Genomic DNA, 16,310 nt, shown 5'->3' on the forward strand with positions numbered 1-16,310 from the left:
GGGGAGGGGGGAGGGATTGCATTGGGGAGTTATACCTGATATAAATGATGAATTGATGGGTGCTGACGAGTTGATGGGTGCAGCACACCAACATGGCACATGTATACATATGTAACCTGCACGTTATGCACATGTACCCTAGAACTTAAAGTATAATAAAAAAAAAATAAAATAAAATAAAAAAAAAGAAAAGAAAAAAAGAGAAAAAAAAAGGCAAAGTTTGATTTTACTGAGGAAAGAGAATTAGATGGAGGGGAGCATACAGTAGTGGACAACCCATGAAGCTTGGAATAAGGAAAACACTGGTTAAAGCCTTGGCTCTCTCACTAGTGATGGGGTCAAGTCACTTATCCAGTGATTCTTTTTCCCAGTCTGCGAAAATGGAGGGAAGGAGTGGGGGAGAGAGAGTGGACAGAAGGGAAAAGGAGGAGCTGGGAGAGGAGAGGGAAAAAAAAAAAAAAATTAAACACATGGCAAGTGGAATTTATTCCTGGAATGTAATATAGTACAGTTTACCACATTAAAATTCATCAGTGTAATACACCACATTAACAGCATAAATGAAAAAATACATGATCTTCTCAATTGATGTAGAAAAGCAATTTCACAAAAGTCCACACTTTCATAATAAAACCACTAAAAAAACTAAGAATAGAGAAAACATCTTTGGCAAGTTAAAGGCCAGTGATACATGAAAAGCCTACAGTTAATACTCAAAGATGGAAAGGCTAAAAGATTTTCCTCACAGATAAAGAATAAGACAAGGATGTTTGCTTTCACTGCTTTCATTCAAAATAGTGTTAAAGGTTCTAGCCAGAGCAGTTAGGCAACAAAGGTTTTCAAAATGCATCCAAATATGACAGAAAAAAATTAGAAATTTGCAGATGACTTTTTTTTTTTTTTTTTTTGACAGAGTTTCACTCTTGTTGCCCAGGCTGGAGTGCAATGGCGCGATCTCAGCTCACTGCAACCTCTACCTCTTAGTTCAAGAGATTAAGAGATTCTCCTGCCTCAGTCTTCTGAATAGCTGGGAATAGCTGGGATTACAGGCACCCACAACCACACCTGGCTCATGTTTTTTATTTTTAGGAAAGATGAGGTTTCACCATGTTGGCCAGGCTGGTCTTGAACTCCTGACTTCAGGTGAACACATTTACCCAACATAACTCTTAGAACTAATAAACAAATGCAGCAATATTCCAGGATACAAATTAAGCATACAAAAATCTGTTGCATTTCTTAACTTTCACAGAACAAGTCCTCTCCAAAAAAAAAATAATAATAAAATAAGAAACAATTTATTTGCATTTGCATAGAAAAGAATGATACTCAGGAATAAACTTAGCCAAACAGACAAAAGAATAATACACTGAAAAGTATAAAATGTTGCTGACAGAAATTAAAGAGGACATAAATAAATGAAAAGTCATCTTATGTTCCTAGATTTGAAGCCTTTATATGGTAAGATGTCAGTACACCCCATAGCAATTGCAAATCCATTGAAAACTATGAAAATCTCAATGACATTGTTTGCATAGAAAAAAATCCGTTCTAAAATCTAGACAGAATTACATGAGACCCTAAATAGCCATAACACTCTTGCAAAAGGAAAACAAGGTTGGACGTTTCACACTTTGTGATTTCATACTTATCAAAAAGCTATAGTAATCAAAGCAGTCAACTACTGGTATAAAGAAAGATATAGAGGCTAATAGAATAGACAACCCAGAAGTAAACATACATATATGTGGTCAAATGTATTACACATGAGTGCCAAGATCATGCAATAGGAAGAGGGCAGTCTTTTTAACAGATGGTATTCAGAAAACTAACCTCCTGCAAGAGAATCAATTTGAACCCTTGTCTTACACAATGAACAAAAAATTAACTTAAAATGGATCAAAGACCTAAAGGTAAGAGCCAAAACTATAGAACTCTTAGGAGATACATGAGTCAGTTCTCACATTGCTATAAAGACATACCTGAGAACGGGTAATTTATAAAGAAAAGTGGTTAAATTGGCTCATGGTTCTGCAAGCTGTACAGGAAGCATGATGATGGTATCTTCTTGGCTTCTGAGAAGGTCTCAGGAAACTTACAATTATGGCGAAAGGCAAAGAGCAAGTAGGCACATCTTGCATGGCTGGAGCAAGAGGATGAGATGGGAGAGGAGGGTGCTACACACTTTGAGATAACCAGATCTCATGAGACCTCATTCAGTCACTGTCATAAGAACAGCACCAAGAGGATGGTGCCAAACCATTCATAAGAAACTGTCCCCAGGATTCAATCACCTACCACCAGGTCCTACCTCCAACACTGGAGGTTATGTGAGATTTTGAGGGGACACGGATCCAAACCTTGTCAGGAGAAGACTTAGCAGAAAAACTTCATGACATTGAATTTGTTAATTATTTATTGTATATGATGCCAAAAGTGTTTACATATATATATATACACACACACACATATATATATACATATAATGGACTTCATCAAAATTAAAAACTTCAAACAACACTCCCAACAGAGTAAGATAGCAGCCCAAAATATAGGAGAAAATCTTTTGAAATTCTATTTCTAAGTTATTAAGATACAGAATATATATTTTTAAAACTCCTATAATCAACAAAACAAAAAGAGCTCAATTCAAAAGTAGGCAAAGAACTTAAATATGCATGTCTTCAGAGAAGCTACAAACATGCCAAAAAGCGTGTGGAAATATCCCCATCACTAATAATTAGGGATATGCAAATCAAAACCACAATGAACAGCAACTCATGTATTTAAAATGAACAGATTCTAGAGTTCTGCTGTACAACATTGTGCCTAGAGGGTTTTTTTATACCATATTGCATAAAATTAAAATTCTGTTGAAAGTCGAGCTCATGTATTTGGTCTTATGACAATAATAACACACAAAAAAACCAAAATAAACAAATAAACAAAACAGCTACCACTTCACACCCTTTAGGATGGTAGTTATGAAAAGGAAAAAAAGAAAAGAAAAAGGAGAAAAAAGTGGAAAATAACCAATTTTAGGGGAGATGGAATGAATTGGACCCCTTGAATATTACTGGTGAGAATGTAAAATGGTGAAGCTGCTCTAGAAAAACCTAGAGTAGTTCTTCCAAGAATTAGACAGGAAAATACACATGACCCAGCAATTCCACTTCCAGTACGTACCAAAATAATTGAAAGCAGAGATTCAAACATATGTTTGTGCACCAATGTTCTTAACAGTGTTATTCACAGTAGCTCAAAGGTAGAAACAACCCAAACGTCCATGGAGAGATGATTCAACATGGATGAACCATGAAAACATTAAGCTAAGTGAAATAAGCCAAACACAAAAGGCAAATATTGTAAGATACTATGTGTATGAGGTACCTAGAAACATCAAATTATAGAGACAAAAACATTACTGCTTCCCAGGGACTTGGGGAGAAATAAATGCGGAGCTATTGCCTCTGAGCAATAAAATCCTCTTTATGCCTGATGCTTGAAACAGAGGCTTAAGGGAAGCACTAATTTAAATACAGATGGGTGATGGATGATGGACAGGTGGATAGAAAGCCGGGTGATAGATTGACAGACATAGATACATACAGAGAAGGATCGAGCAATACAGAAACATATACATACATTATGCACAAACCACATATATGTATTTTAAGTATACCTATATATCACAGTTTGCATTTTGCATTTCCTTTCCATTTTGCAAAACTGTGTTTACAAATCAAACTTTTATACCATTTAATTCTCAAATAATTTCTGAATGTATTTATAAGGTTTTCAAAAATATTACAAATGGTTAACCAAAACTTGAATATTTTAACGATTTTCCAAGGAAACCTAACAAATTAAATAAGAGGTTAACAAATAAATCTTACTTCAATATTCTTTCTTGCATAAAGAAATGTTTTTTTAAAATTTTATCCTAGTTTGACAATAATGAGAACAAAATATTTTACTTTTCATCAATATTACCAAGTCAACTCTTGTCTAATTGCTGTGTCATTCTCAGTCAATTGTAATTGGTAGATTTTGTTTTCACATAGTCTAGAAGTACAAACTCTACCTCCTAAAGAGTAGCTGAGAGAATAAATTTTTCTGTTACAAGTGGCAAAAATAGAATAGCCACTAGAGGGCAGAGTGGTACCAGGAATAAGAAAACAGTTGTCACAGACGCATGAGCAGTCATAAAACATGACCATATTTTAACATATTAAAAACTGTAAAGTCAACAAAAATGGAAATATATGCAAATAGAATTCCTTGAAGACAGAATAAAAGCATAAATTAATAACAATATTTTACTAAACAATAGGCATTTCATTTAAAAATATAAAAGCTTGCCATTAAAAATAATACAGGGATAATCCAGATCAAAATTGCAAAATTATTATAGAAGATATACATAGGACAATTACCAGAATAAATTTGATGATAGTGCATAGCTATATCAATGAAATGAAGATAAATAATAAGTTCTATAGAAAAGACAGAAAAAAGCTTTAAGCTAATAACAGCACTTAAAAGTTACTCTTTCTATCCACCCTCCCAAAAACCACTCAGATCAAAGAAAGTAAATAAATAAATCACACATCTGTGCATCACTGTAAGACAGATGACCCTATGAAGTGAAAGTTGAATATGAGCAGGGAAATATTTTTCAGAAGAAAAGAACTGAATTTCAAAATGTCATAATTCCATGTAGAGTAAGGTCTGAAGAGACAGCTTAGAAAAGGAAAATAGAAATCCTACTAGTGGGGTCAAACAGATAAAATCAATAAGAAAGTTCTACTCTCATAACAAAAAATTAAAAACCAAATCAAGGCCTGATAGAAAATAGCATTACCTAGAAAAAAAAAAAAAAAAGCCTACCAATTGTATGAAACTTCTTGTGAAAAGCCTAGAAAAATTATTTCCAGGGAAAAGGAGGAGAGTAGAAAGAAGACATTGCCCTGTAGAGTTGTAATGGTTAAGAAAGAGGAAGTAATGCAAATAAATTGAGGATTCTCCTAAAACAACACACACACACACACACACACACATACACACACACACACACACTACAACAAAGTTTGTTGGTGGTAGTATTTTATAAATATTTTTGTGTATATTTATGTATTTAGATATATACACAGCTATATGTGTGTGTATATGTAGTTGTCCTTGGGTATTCATGGGGGACTGCTTTCATGATCTCCTTGGATATCAAAATCTGCAGATACTCAAATCTCTGATATAAAATAACATAGTATTTGCATATAACCTATGCATATCTTCTGGTATACTATAAATTATCTCTAGATTACTTATAACACCTAATACCATCTAAACAGTTGTTTTACTGTATTGTTTAGGAAATAATGCTGAGAAAAAACATCCATACATGGTCAGTGCACAGGCAATTTTATTCTTGAATATTTTTTATCTGCAGCTAATTAAATACACAGATGTGGAACTCATAGACCGAATATGGCTGACTGTACTTATCTACCTATATATAGACATCTATGTATAAATCTATCAATCAAACTACATATATACCTATCTTTCTACATAAACACATACACCAGGAACTCACACAGGGACACATACACACTATAATGTTAGAATATAACAATCTAAAACCGGAAATTTTCTAAGCCACACGAAACCCTTATCATAGTACACAAAGTTAGCACACAAAAAAATCTCTATCCATGCAATGCTACTGTAAGGGTGGGAGGGGAGTCAGCAAATAAGAACAAAATATTCCAACCAATGAAAATGACGTTTCCATATAACAATACCAAAAAGAACAGAAGGAAATTATACCATAACACTTCAGATTGAATTAAATAGAAGTTAATAAGTATTTTTAAATATTAAAAATATCTTGAATTAAAATTTTTAAATAAAATATAAATAGATAAAAAGAACTTATACCTAAAAAATGTTGGGCAGACTTAATAAACAAATTGAAGAAATAGTCCATTGGAGAAATCAAGACACAGTTACAAAGTAGAAAAGGGAGACTAAACACAAATATAATTTAATAAAGTATACAAAAAATAATTAGGGAAACAATCAAGAAAAATAAAATTAAAGAAAGGAAAAGGATAGACAAAAAATCAGTGAAATGTCAACAGTCAAAGAAGATTCAATACGCATATAATTGGAGTCTCAGAAAAAAAAAGGCAACACAATAGGAATATGCACAGTGAAAGGGCCCATATTTTAAAATGCATATGTTTCCTTATAGCTGAAGTGTGTCTCTTATCAGCAGAAGAAAATGGGTCTTGTTGTTTTTTGTTTTTTTTTTTTTCTTATTTTCCTTTTCATCCATTCAGCCACTCTGTGTCATGTCTTTTGACCGGATAATTTAATCCATTTATATTTGATGTATTTGTTGGTAGATAAGAACTTACCTACTGCCATTTAAAACATTGTTTCTAGTTGTATTCTAGATCCTAGGTTCCTTTTTCCTCTCTTATTGTCTTCCTTTGTGATTAGGTGATTTCTCCCTAGTTGTATACTTTGATTCTCTCTTTTTCATCTTCTGTGTAGGTTTTTGCTCTGTGATTATGATGAGGTTTGCATAAAAGTCTTATAGTTATAATAGCCTATCGTAAGCTGATAAAAACCTAACATCACTCACATGAAATGAGTGTTTTTATTCAATTTACACTTCACACTTTTTTTGGTGTCATGATTTACATCACTGTGTATTATATGTCCCTAAACAAATTGTCATAACTATTATTTTAATAGTTTTGTCAATAAACCATAGTAAAGATGTCAGTGATTTACACATCATCATGGTAGTCCCGGAGTATTCTAAATTTGGCTATGTACTTACTTTAAGTAGTGAGTTTTATGCTTTCATATGTTTTCATGTTACTAGTTAGTGCTTTTTTCTTTCAGTTTGAAGAACTCTCTTTAGCATTTGTTGTAAACTAATCTGGTCATGGTGAAGTCCCTCAGCTTATCTCTCCTTCGTTTCTGAAGGATAGCTTTGTTGGGTAAGTTATTCCGGGTTGGTAGTTTTGTGTGAGTGTGTTTGTGTCTGTGTGTGTGTTTCCTTTAGCGCTTAAATCTATCATCTCACTATCTCCAGACCTGGGAGGCTTCTGCTGAGCTGTTGCTGGTCTTACTAAATTATTCCTACTATGAGATTTTCTGTTTGTGATTTTGGATGTACTGATTATATCTTGGTATCATCTTCTTTGAATTGCATCTAATTGGAGACTTGACTTTCCTGTACTTGAATATTTAGAGCTTTCCCTACATTTGGAATATTTTCTGCTATTATTTTTTAAAATAAGTTTTATATCTTTCTCTCTCTCTCTTCCTCCAACTCCTATAACTTGAAAATTTGTTTTTTTGATGATGTCCCATAAGTCCTATAAGCTTTTTCATTCCTTTTCATTTTTCCCTTTATTTTTAATTGACTGTATATTTTCAAATAACCTGCCTTCAAGTTCAAGAGATTCCCTCTGATCAATCCTTTTGTTAATGTTTTACTCTTGCATTTTTTCTTTTGTTCATTTTATTTTTCAACTCCATAATTTCTGTTTTGTTTTTTTTGGTTTTTTTTTTTTTTTTTTTTGAAATTCAATCTATTAAATTTCATTTTTTGGTCATGTATTGTTTTCTTGATTTTGTTAAATTATTTCTCTGTATTTTCTTGAAGTTCACAGATCTTGTTAAAATTACATTAAATTATTTCTCAGGCAGTTCAGACATCTCCATTATTTTAGGGTCAGTGTTTTCATTTGTTTATTTTGTAATGTCATGTTTCCCTGGTTGTTCTTGATACTTGTTACCATGCATTGCTGTCTGTGCATTTGAAGAAGTAGAGATTTATTTCAGTCTTTGAAGACTGGCTTTGTCTGAGAATGGCTTGACCAATCAACCTATCCAAAGATTCTGACTAGGCCATTTTGCATGATCTGCAGGTGGACTTGCTGCTGGATTCCTCAGGTAGACTCTTCCGGTGCTTGAGTCAGTAAGTCAACAGATCTGGCAACTTGGTCCACTCCATTGGTTTGGAGTCTGGATCCACTCCAGACTGGACTCCAGGACCTGTTGACCTGGAGTCTGACCAGAGGGATTCCACAGGAGCAGTCCTGGTGTTTAACTTGCTTCTGCGGGAGACATTGAGGTGCTGATTCCAGTACCTGAGCCTAGATCCTTAGTCCACTGGGCTGAACCTGGATCCTGAATTCATGGGAATGGGCCTGATATTGGAGTGGGCATGGATCTGAGGTCTACAGAGGTGGGCTTATGTTTTCATCTAGGGAGCTGGCTTAGAGCCTGGATCTGAATGGGTGGTCCTGGAGCCTTGGTTGGTGGAGACCATCCAGGTTCTACTGTCTAGTTGGTAGTCCTAGTGCCTAGGTCTGCTAGAATATACCTGGCCCCTGGGGTCCCTGGAACCTGGGAGCACTGGGACAAGCCGAGAGCCTGGGGCTGACCTGCTGCTGGGAAGGCATGGAGCCTGTGTCTGTGGAGTATTTCTGAAGACTGGAATCATGATGTCATGGTACCTAGAGCCACAGTGATTTGCATAAAGCCTCTGTCATGGGGTCAGCCTGGAGGCAGGGTGTGGGAGACTGTTCTCCACCTCCGGGGGTTCTTTTAAATTTTGGTGCAACACAACATTTTGGTTCTGGCTCAGTTCTTCAATCTCTCTGTTTCTTTTGGATGACCTCAAACAACCTCAAGATTTAAACTGTCATTTACAAATAATGATTTCCAAATCAAATTCTGCAGTACTGACTTGAAATTTATACTTAAAATATTCAACTGTCTACTGAATATTTTTACTTGTATATGCCATGGTTGCCTGAATTTCAACCTGTCCTCATTACCTTACTTTTATTCTAAGATCCTCAACCTGAGATACCACTACTCAGCCATTCTAAATATCTTTCATCATCACTTTCTAGTACTCTGTGGTCTTAGGCTAGCATGAAAAAAATGTGGAAAGAGGAAAAAACACAGAATAAAACAGTAATTATTATGGATCTTAATACTGAACTTACTAAATATGTAACCTGGGCAGGCTGCTTAGCTTCTGTGAGTTTCAGTTTTCTCTCATGTGAAATGCTATTACTGAGGACTAAGCTCTGATATTTTCATCTTACTCAAATTTCTATCTAAGTGGTCTGGGGAGTCATGCCCTACAAACCATAAATTCTCATCAGATGGGTTTTATTTGACACTGTATGTCATGACTTACTTTCCAATCTGACTCTGATATAACAAGGAAGAAAATCAAAATATTTTACCCCCAAACTTGTTTCTCTGTCGTATCTTGAAATGGCCCTGCCAAACTGCTCCTTGTGGGAAAAATCTACATTCTATAAAGAAAATCCTTTTTACTCTTGTTTTCCTTACTTCCTTTCCAGATACAGGAGATAATCAGCTAAGAGCCAGGCACCCTTTAAGGTCCGATAAGAAACATTTCACAACCTGCTGTCTCTGAAGTCTGTTGAGAGCTTCCTTCACTCAATAAAACCTGGTCTCCACAATCCTTTATCTTAACTCGAACATTCCTTTCTACTGATCCCAAGTCTTCAGATAAACTCAACCAATTGCCAACCAGAGAATGTTTAAATTTACCTGTAGCCTGGAAGTCTCCACTTTGAGTTGTCCAGCCTTTCTGAACCAAACCAATGTATTTCTTAAATGTATTTGATTGATGTCTCATACCTTCCTAAAATACATAAAACCAAGCTGTACCCCAAGCACCTTGGGCACATGTTCTCAGGACCTCCTGAGGGCTGTGTCACAGGCCATGGTCACTCATAATTGGCTCAGAATAAATCTCTTAAAATATTTTACAGAGTTTGACTCTTGTTGTCAACATTAACACATACCTCATGGGATAGTTACGTGAATTCAAATATACAACTTACGTAAAGTGAAAAGCATGGAGCCAAGTATATAAAAGGTACTCAATAAAAATTTGGTAAAGTAATATTATTTCAACAAAGTTTATTCCTTAATACATGTTTTTATTTACTAACGTGAGTTAGTAAATAAAATGGAAATTAATTTTAAAAAATGTATGAGATTCAGTGCTGATCATATGTGTTAATCCTCAGCTGACTTGCTATAAATCTGTGGTTCATTGGTGGTGATTTATCTGTAGCCCACAGAATAGAATCTCTAGTTTCAGAATACCACTGTGCCTTCTCTAGATTGTACTTGTAAATATACTACAAGTGTGTTACAGGAGCTAAAAATGTTTGTTTCCTAATTCAGGGAGTGGCAAGTTAGGGCACTGGGTGGGTGCAGAGTTATTTCTTGGTAAACCACTTTTTTTTTTTTTAACCAGTGACACCATTTTTTCTTCTTCCTGTTCTCTCTTACCCTCTCCATCACCTATATTACATTTCTCCTCTTTTTCACTGGTACCTTTGGTGTGCCTGAAGCACTAACACCTCCACATTCTTGTACCTATCTGGTTACTGGATATGAGAAGGGTTAACTTGCTGTTAACTTGCTAATTTAACTTTTGTTTTGACTAAATATACAAAGCAAAAACTAAATTTATCACAACACCTGAGAAGTTTCTGATTGGCAAACTAAAGAAAAACTTCAGGGAATAATTCTCTCTACGATGCTCATCTCTTCAGTCATTACGTGTTAAACTATTCCCTCAAGGTTGTAGAATGAAACATTTTAAAATATATTCTCTGTGAAGGCTGCTTTCAAAAAGGGATGTACAGGCAACACTCATTTAGAGACTCTTCTGACATGTAAGTGACAGGTTATTTTCATCCTTGTGAGCTCAGAGAGTTATTAAAGATTAATTCAAAATAATTTAAAAATATATTTCTGTGTCTTGTAACTGTACAGTGGTTAAATTTTCTGAGAAAAAAAAGGACAGGAAAAAATAACTCAAAATTTAAAGGTTTACTGTTAATGTGGAATGAAACATCATCTTTGGAATAAAGTCATCTTCTGAACTCAAAAAATATTTTATGAGAGCTAGTCATATGAAAAGCCATCATTTTTGTGTGGGGAGAAAAGGATACTTTCCATGTCTTAAGGTTCAGTTCAGTTTCTCGAGATGGCAGAGTGAATAAAAGTTCACCATTTTTTAAAAAATGTAAGGTACCTGGGCAAGATAAGCACTCACTAAAGGTTGATGAGTACTGGAGACTTAGGAAAGATTATGCCTGTTAAACAATTAGCGAAAAGGCTAATAGAGAATAGCAACTCTAACATAGTTTCTGGAGAATACCAAACTTTCCTCCCAGTGACAGATTTGAAGAGCATACTGTATACCACAGCATAGAATTATTGCCCCTTCCTTGTTTCTTGAAAGGTACCACAGTATAATTTGTAATTGACATACATTTGAGATTTCATATGAAAAGTTAAATACTCCTCAGGAAATGTTTAGAGCAAGCCTGAAAATGTGGAGGCTAATGTTAAATATTGAAGATGAAAAATAATATGCTATATATGTGGTAGGAATGTTGTTGATAATATTTTGGGTTAAAAAATCTTCCTTCTTGTTCAACATTTGTCCCTGCCCAGCCTTCGCCCACGTGTCATGTTAAGCACCCTCATAACTCCATTTTTCTCCTGCTCTCTATTTAGTAAGATTTGGAAAGAGAATGAATTAAATATTAATTTTATGATATTTGGAATAACAACCTGATATAGGAAGCATAGATAACGGTCATTGAATTGCATGACAGCCTTCCATTTCTCAGGCCGGGTTGTTTGTCAGGGCATGCCTTAGCTGGATAGCCGGAATCATGGGATTCACTGACTACAGTGAGGTGCCAAGGAGGACAGAATTCAAGCTTGAATTTGGCATTTTGCAGGATGCAGCAGCTTGGGACAACCTGTTTTCTTTACTGCAGGGAATGGTAAATTATGCATAGAAATAAATGAGAATAGGGATTCTCTCAAATATAGAAGTCTAGTATAACTGATTTGGAGAGGGCTGGGTAGTTTAAGAGAATCCTTAAGGAAAACATAGCTTCTCGCTGTGGCAGCTGCAATACCACATAAAAGCATAGAAGGAGCCTCCTAACCCTGAATTCTACCCTCATCTGTCCTCCACGGTGTCCTGGTTGCTTTTCTTTCAGCTCTTCTCTGTTATCTCCAACATCTCAGTTGCCTGTTTACTATTGTTTGACCAGTGTAGGCTGTCATCTTAAAGTTAGCTAATCTTGTTTGAGAAATTGAAGCAAATGCAGTAGTTATTAGAAGATATGATATATTACTAGTGCTGCTTTGTCTCCAGACCATTGTAACCCACTTTTGTGTCTGATTCCTTTGAGAACTTGATGAAAGCTGTTAATACTCCTCTGGAAAAAAAATGAATGTAGAATCATACACACACACAGGCACAAAAGTGTGCATTACTATCAGGAGGCTATGAAAAATGTAAAGGCTCTCCTTGCATCTCTTAAGGGCCAAGGATTCATATAAAGAAAAAAAGTTCTTGAGATTATCATTTTTATGAGAGTCAGAGTCCCAAAGCCTTCCATGGTGGTGTGATGCTATGCAGAGTACATCTTCTACTCCAGGTCATGGAGCTACTTGACTGAGTTATTTAAAATTGATCTCAGGTTGGTTGTTTTGTTTGTTTGTTTTTGTTTTGTTTTGTTTTGTTTTTTGGCTTTTTAAGTGAGAAGTATTTTTGTCAGTCTATTATTATTAGTAGCTCAAGTAAATTAATGATGTGAATGTGTTTTGCAATCAGAATAACATTAAAATAACCAGATACTGCTATTACATTTTTAGAGATAAGAGAGAATGTTCAAATCAAAAACACCAAGCACCTATGTTATACAAGACTCTGGATTTGGTACAGTGGAAAGTAATATCTGGGGAACACCTAGCTTTCCAATATTCTTATTCCAGGAAGGAAGTTAAAAGAAGTACACAAATAATTGTCTTTAAGCAATTATGTGTAATGGTATAAGAAAAAGTATAATGGTAGGCCTTAAAAAGCAGCAGAGGTAATTTTCTTTATCGCAAAACAATTATTGAAGGCCACTTAGAGGAGGTTTCTTCATAGTTGGGTCTTGAAGTGTCAAGATGGTTGAAGTAGCTAGAAATGGAAAGGAATTCCAGAGAAGAAGACAGATATTGACTATTGATTAAACTATTGAACAAATATTTGATGAGGATTTATAATTATTAATTAATTATAGTTAGTTAACTATAAGTAAATTATATATATAATTTTAAATTATACATAAAGTAAAAAATAAAAAATAAAGTTAATTAAATTATATATATAATTTTTATTTACCTAAAAATGCTACATCCAAATGTATAATATAGATAACCTTGTTCTAGAAATAGCCCGATGGGATTGCGAATATGCAGACCAACAGCTGTACACTCAACAGAATGCTCAAAATCATGGAATATTAGAGGTGAAAATAACCATTGCCTCCAAAGTCTACCACGTTTTTCTCAAGTACAAACACTTTTTGATGGATTGCGGTTTTAAATGAATAAGGGAAAAATAGCTTATTGTAATGATTAACATACCAACTCAGTTCCCTTATAGTTTAAGGCACTTGACAGAAGTTATAGTATCCAAAGATACGTATACATTTTTATTCTGAGCACTTCAAAATGAATAACTTCATCATTTTCTTTTTTCTTTTTTTGGAGGAAAATAAGGTAAATTTCATATCTGTTCAGGAGAGGAAAATTTATCCAGGGAGAGGAATAAATATATATAAGGGGAATTCTGTATCTGTTTTGTCTATCATACTGTTTACTTTGGCCAGCTCACAACTTTCAGCACGATGTTTTGTAGGTAAGGATGGAACTGGGGAGAAATACAATGGGTTAAGTATGTCTTCTAGATTATATTTAAATAAATTACACTTCCAGTTATATTTTGATGTGTATATACATACCTTCCAATATCATCTTAACAAGAAAGATCTAGAGTAAAGATTTTGTTCTTGAAAGTGAAGCCTCATGATAATATTTTTTCCACATTAAAATAAACAAATCTTCATTGAAAGAAGTGACATTTTAAAGTTGAATGATCACTGACTTTTCTGGAAAAGAAAAAAATTGAAGAAGTCAATTACCGACTAACTATAATATCTTTTCTCTAAAACCACATTTTCCTCCCTTTTCTGAATCTCTGCTCTGCTCTAGGAACACAGGGTTTTCAGATATGTGGATAATAAAAAACCTGCTGAGGATTACGGCTATGACCCAGGCCTACACCAACTTTCTGATGACATCCTTCCAAACAACCCCAGTTACAAAATGCTGAAGCTGAAAACTTAAATTGTGAAATCATAAACTAGTGAGTAGTAGTACCCCATTCTCATTTATTTTCACATAAATGTAAACTCAGGAATTCTGAGTGTTCCAAGAGGTGTTTTAGTACATAAGAAGGAGAAAATTAGAAATGGAAAATTTAAGATATTACCAACTATCAAAGGATATTCATTTTTATTTATTAGTATATGTCAGTACAATCATAATGACACTTCAAAGTAGAAGCATATTAATTAGAGGTTGTGGGTGTTTCCTTAGCCTCTTTTTAACCTGGGGAAAATTTTGCTTAGAAGTTGAGATTATTATATATTTATCAATAATATATATCTATATGAATCTGTAATCATAAACTATATATAAATAAAACATTCTGTGTGGGATGGTGGTGTTGTGGGACTTCATATCATGGATCTCCAAGGGCAGCTTACTATATCCTAAATGCTGAGTGATAAACCATGCAAAAAATAGATGCTAATATTTATTGAAAGTGGAAAAAAATGAAGTTAATTTACAAGAGATTCATACCTTTTTACATACATTGAGTTGGAAAATAATCAGAATGATGTCAAAGTTAACAAGGGCTTGTATGTGAAGAATGCTAAAGTAAAGCATGGTATTCATAAGCATATTTGAGACTCATAGTAACCCTATGAAATGGTCATTAAAATTGAAAAAACAAAGTATTGAAGTGACTTATTAAGAAACCACTAATGTCCCTGATGAGAAATATTCAATTTTGCGTAAAATGCTTAATAACGTCACATAGCATACAAAAAATTAATTCCTTTATTTTTTTCAGATAAAAAAATTCATATTTGCCTCTTCTCATTCATGAAAACCATGCAACTGAATAATAGTGTTACTGAGTTCATTCTGCTCGGGTTGACACAGGATCCTTTTTGGAAGAAAATTGTGTTTGTTAGTATATTTTTCTTCTATTTGGAGACATTGTTGGGTAACTTGTTGATTATTGTCACCATCAAGACCAGCCGGACACTTCAGAGTCCAATGTACTTCTTTCTTTTCTACTTATCCTTATCTGATACCTGTTTCTCTACTTCCATAGCCCCTAGAATGATTGTGGATGCCCTTTCAAAGAATGACACTATCTCTTTCAGTGAGTGCATGATCCAAGTCTTTACATCCCATTTCTTTGGCTGCCTGGAGATCTTCATCCTTATCCTCATGGCTGTTGACCGCTATGTGGCCATCTGTAAGCCCCTGCACTATATGACCATCATGAGCCACCGGGTGTGTGGTGTGTTGGTGGCCGTGGCCTGGGTGGGATCCTGTGTGCATTCTTTAGCTCAGATTTTTCTTGCCCTCGGTTTGCCTTTCTGTGGCCCCAATGTGATCGATCACTATTTCTGTGACTTGCAGCCCTTGCTGAAACTAGCCTGTTCAGACACCTATGTGGTCAACCTACTCCTGGTTTCCAACAGTGGGGCCATTTGTACACTGAGTTTTGTCATACTGATGTTCTCCTATGTCATCATCTTGCATTCTCTGAGAAACCACAGTGCTGAAGGAAGAAAGAAAGCCCTTTCCACCTGCATCTCCCACATCATTGTGGTCATCTTGTTCTTTGGACCTTGCATATTTATATACACACGCCCTGCAACCACATTCCCCATGGATAAGATGATAGCTGTGTTTTATACACTTGGAACACCCTTGCTCAACCCTCTGATTTATACGCTGAGGAACGCAGAAGTGAAAACTGCCATGAGAAAGTTGTGGAGCAAGAAATTGATCTCAGATGTAAAAACGTGAATGAAGGTCCCAAATTCTTCATTATAGTTCAGAATGACCTGGAAGAAGTCAATAGAGAATATTATCTCTTTATTGTTGATTTAATTTAACTCTGTCTTGGAGCATGAGTGCTAGTTCCTCCAGGAAAAGAGACAGTGTGGATAAATAACATTGAGTAATGTTGAGTCAGTTTTATGTGAGGAAGAGACAGGATGAGGTACAAAGAGATACATAAAGTTTATTTCCTTTACTGCCATGTTTCTGGCTCTCCT

At 34.8% G+C, this 16,310-nt stretch overlaps 1 protein-coding gene across 1 annotated transcript; it reads left to right on the plus strand.

Moving 5' to 3' along the window:
- The first annotated feature begins 15,126 nt into the window (after positions 1 to 15,126).
- Positions 15,127 to 16,059, plus strand: LOC111544794 (olfactory receptor 4C16-like). The gene has a single exon (XM_023215448.1). It carries the CDS (start codon positions 15,127 to 15,129, stop codon positions 16,057 to 16,059), a length of 933 nt encoding a protein of 310 aa, XP_023071216.1.
- Positions 16,060 to 16,310: the final 251 nt, after the last annotated feature.

The sequence above is a fragment of the Piliocolobus tephrosceles genome, chromosome 13 (assembly GCF_002776525.5).
Source record: "Piliocolobus tephrosceles isolate RC106 chromosome 13, ASM277652v3, whole genome shotgun sequence".
NCBI lineage: Eukaryota > Metazoa > Chordata > Mammalia > Primates > Cercopithecidae > Piliocolobus > Piliocolobus tephrosceles.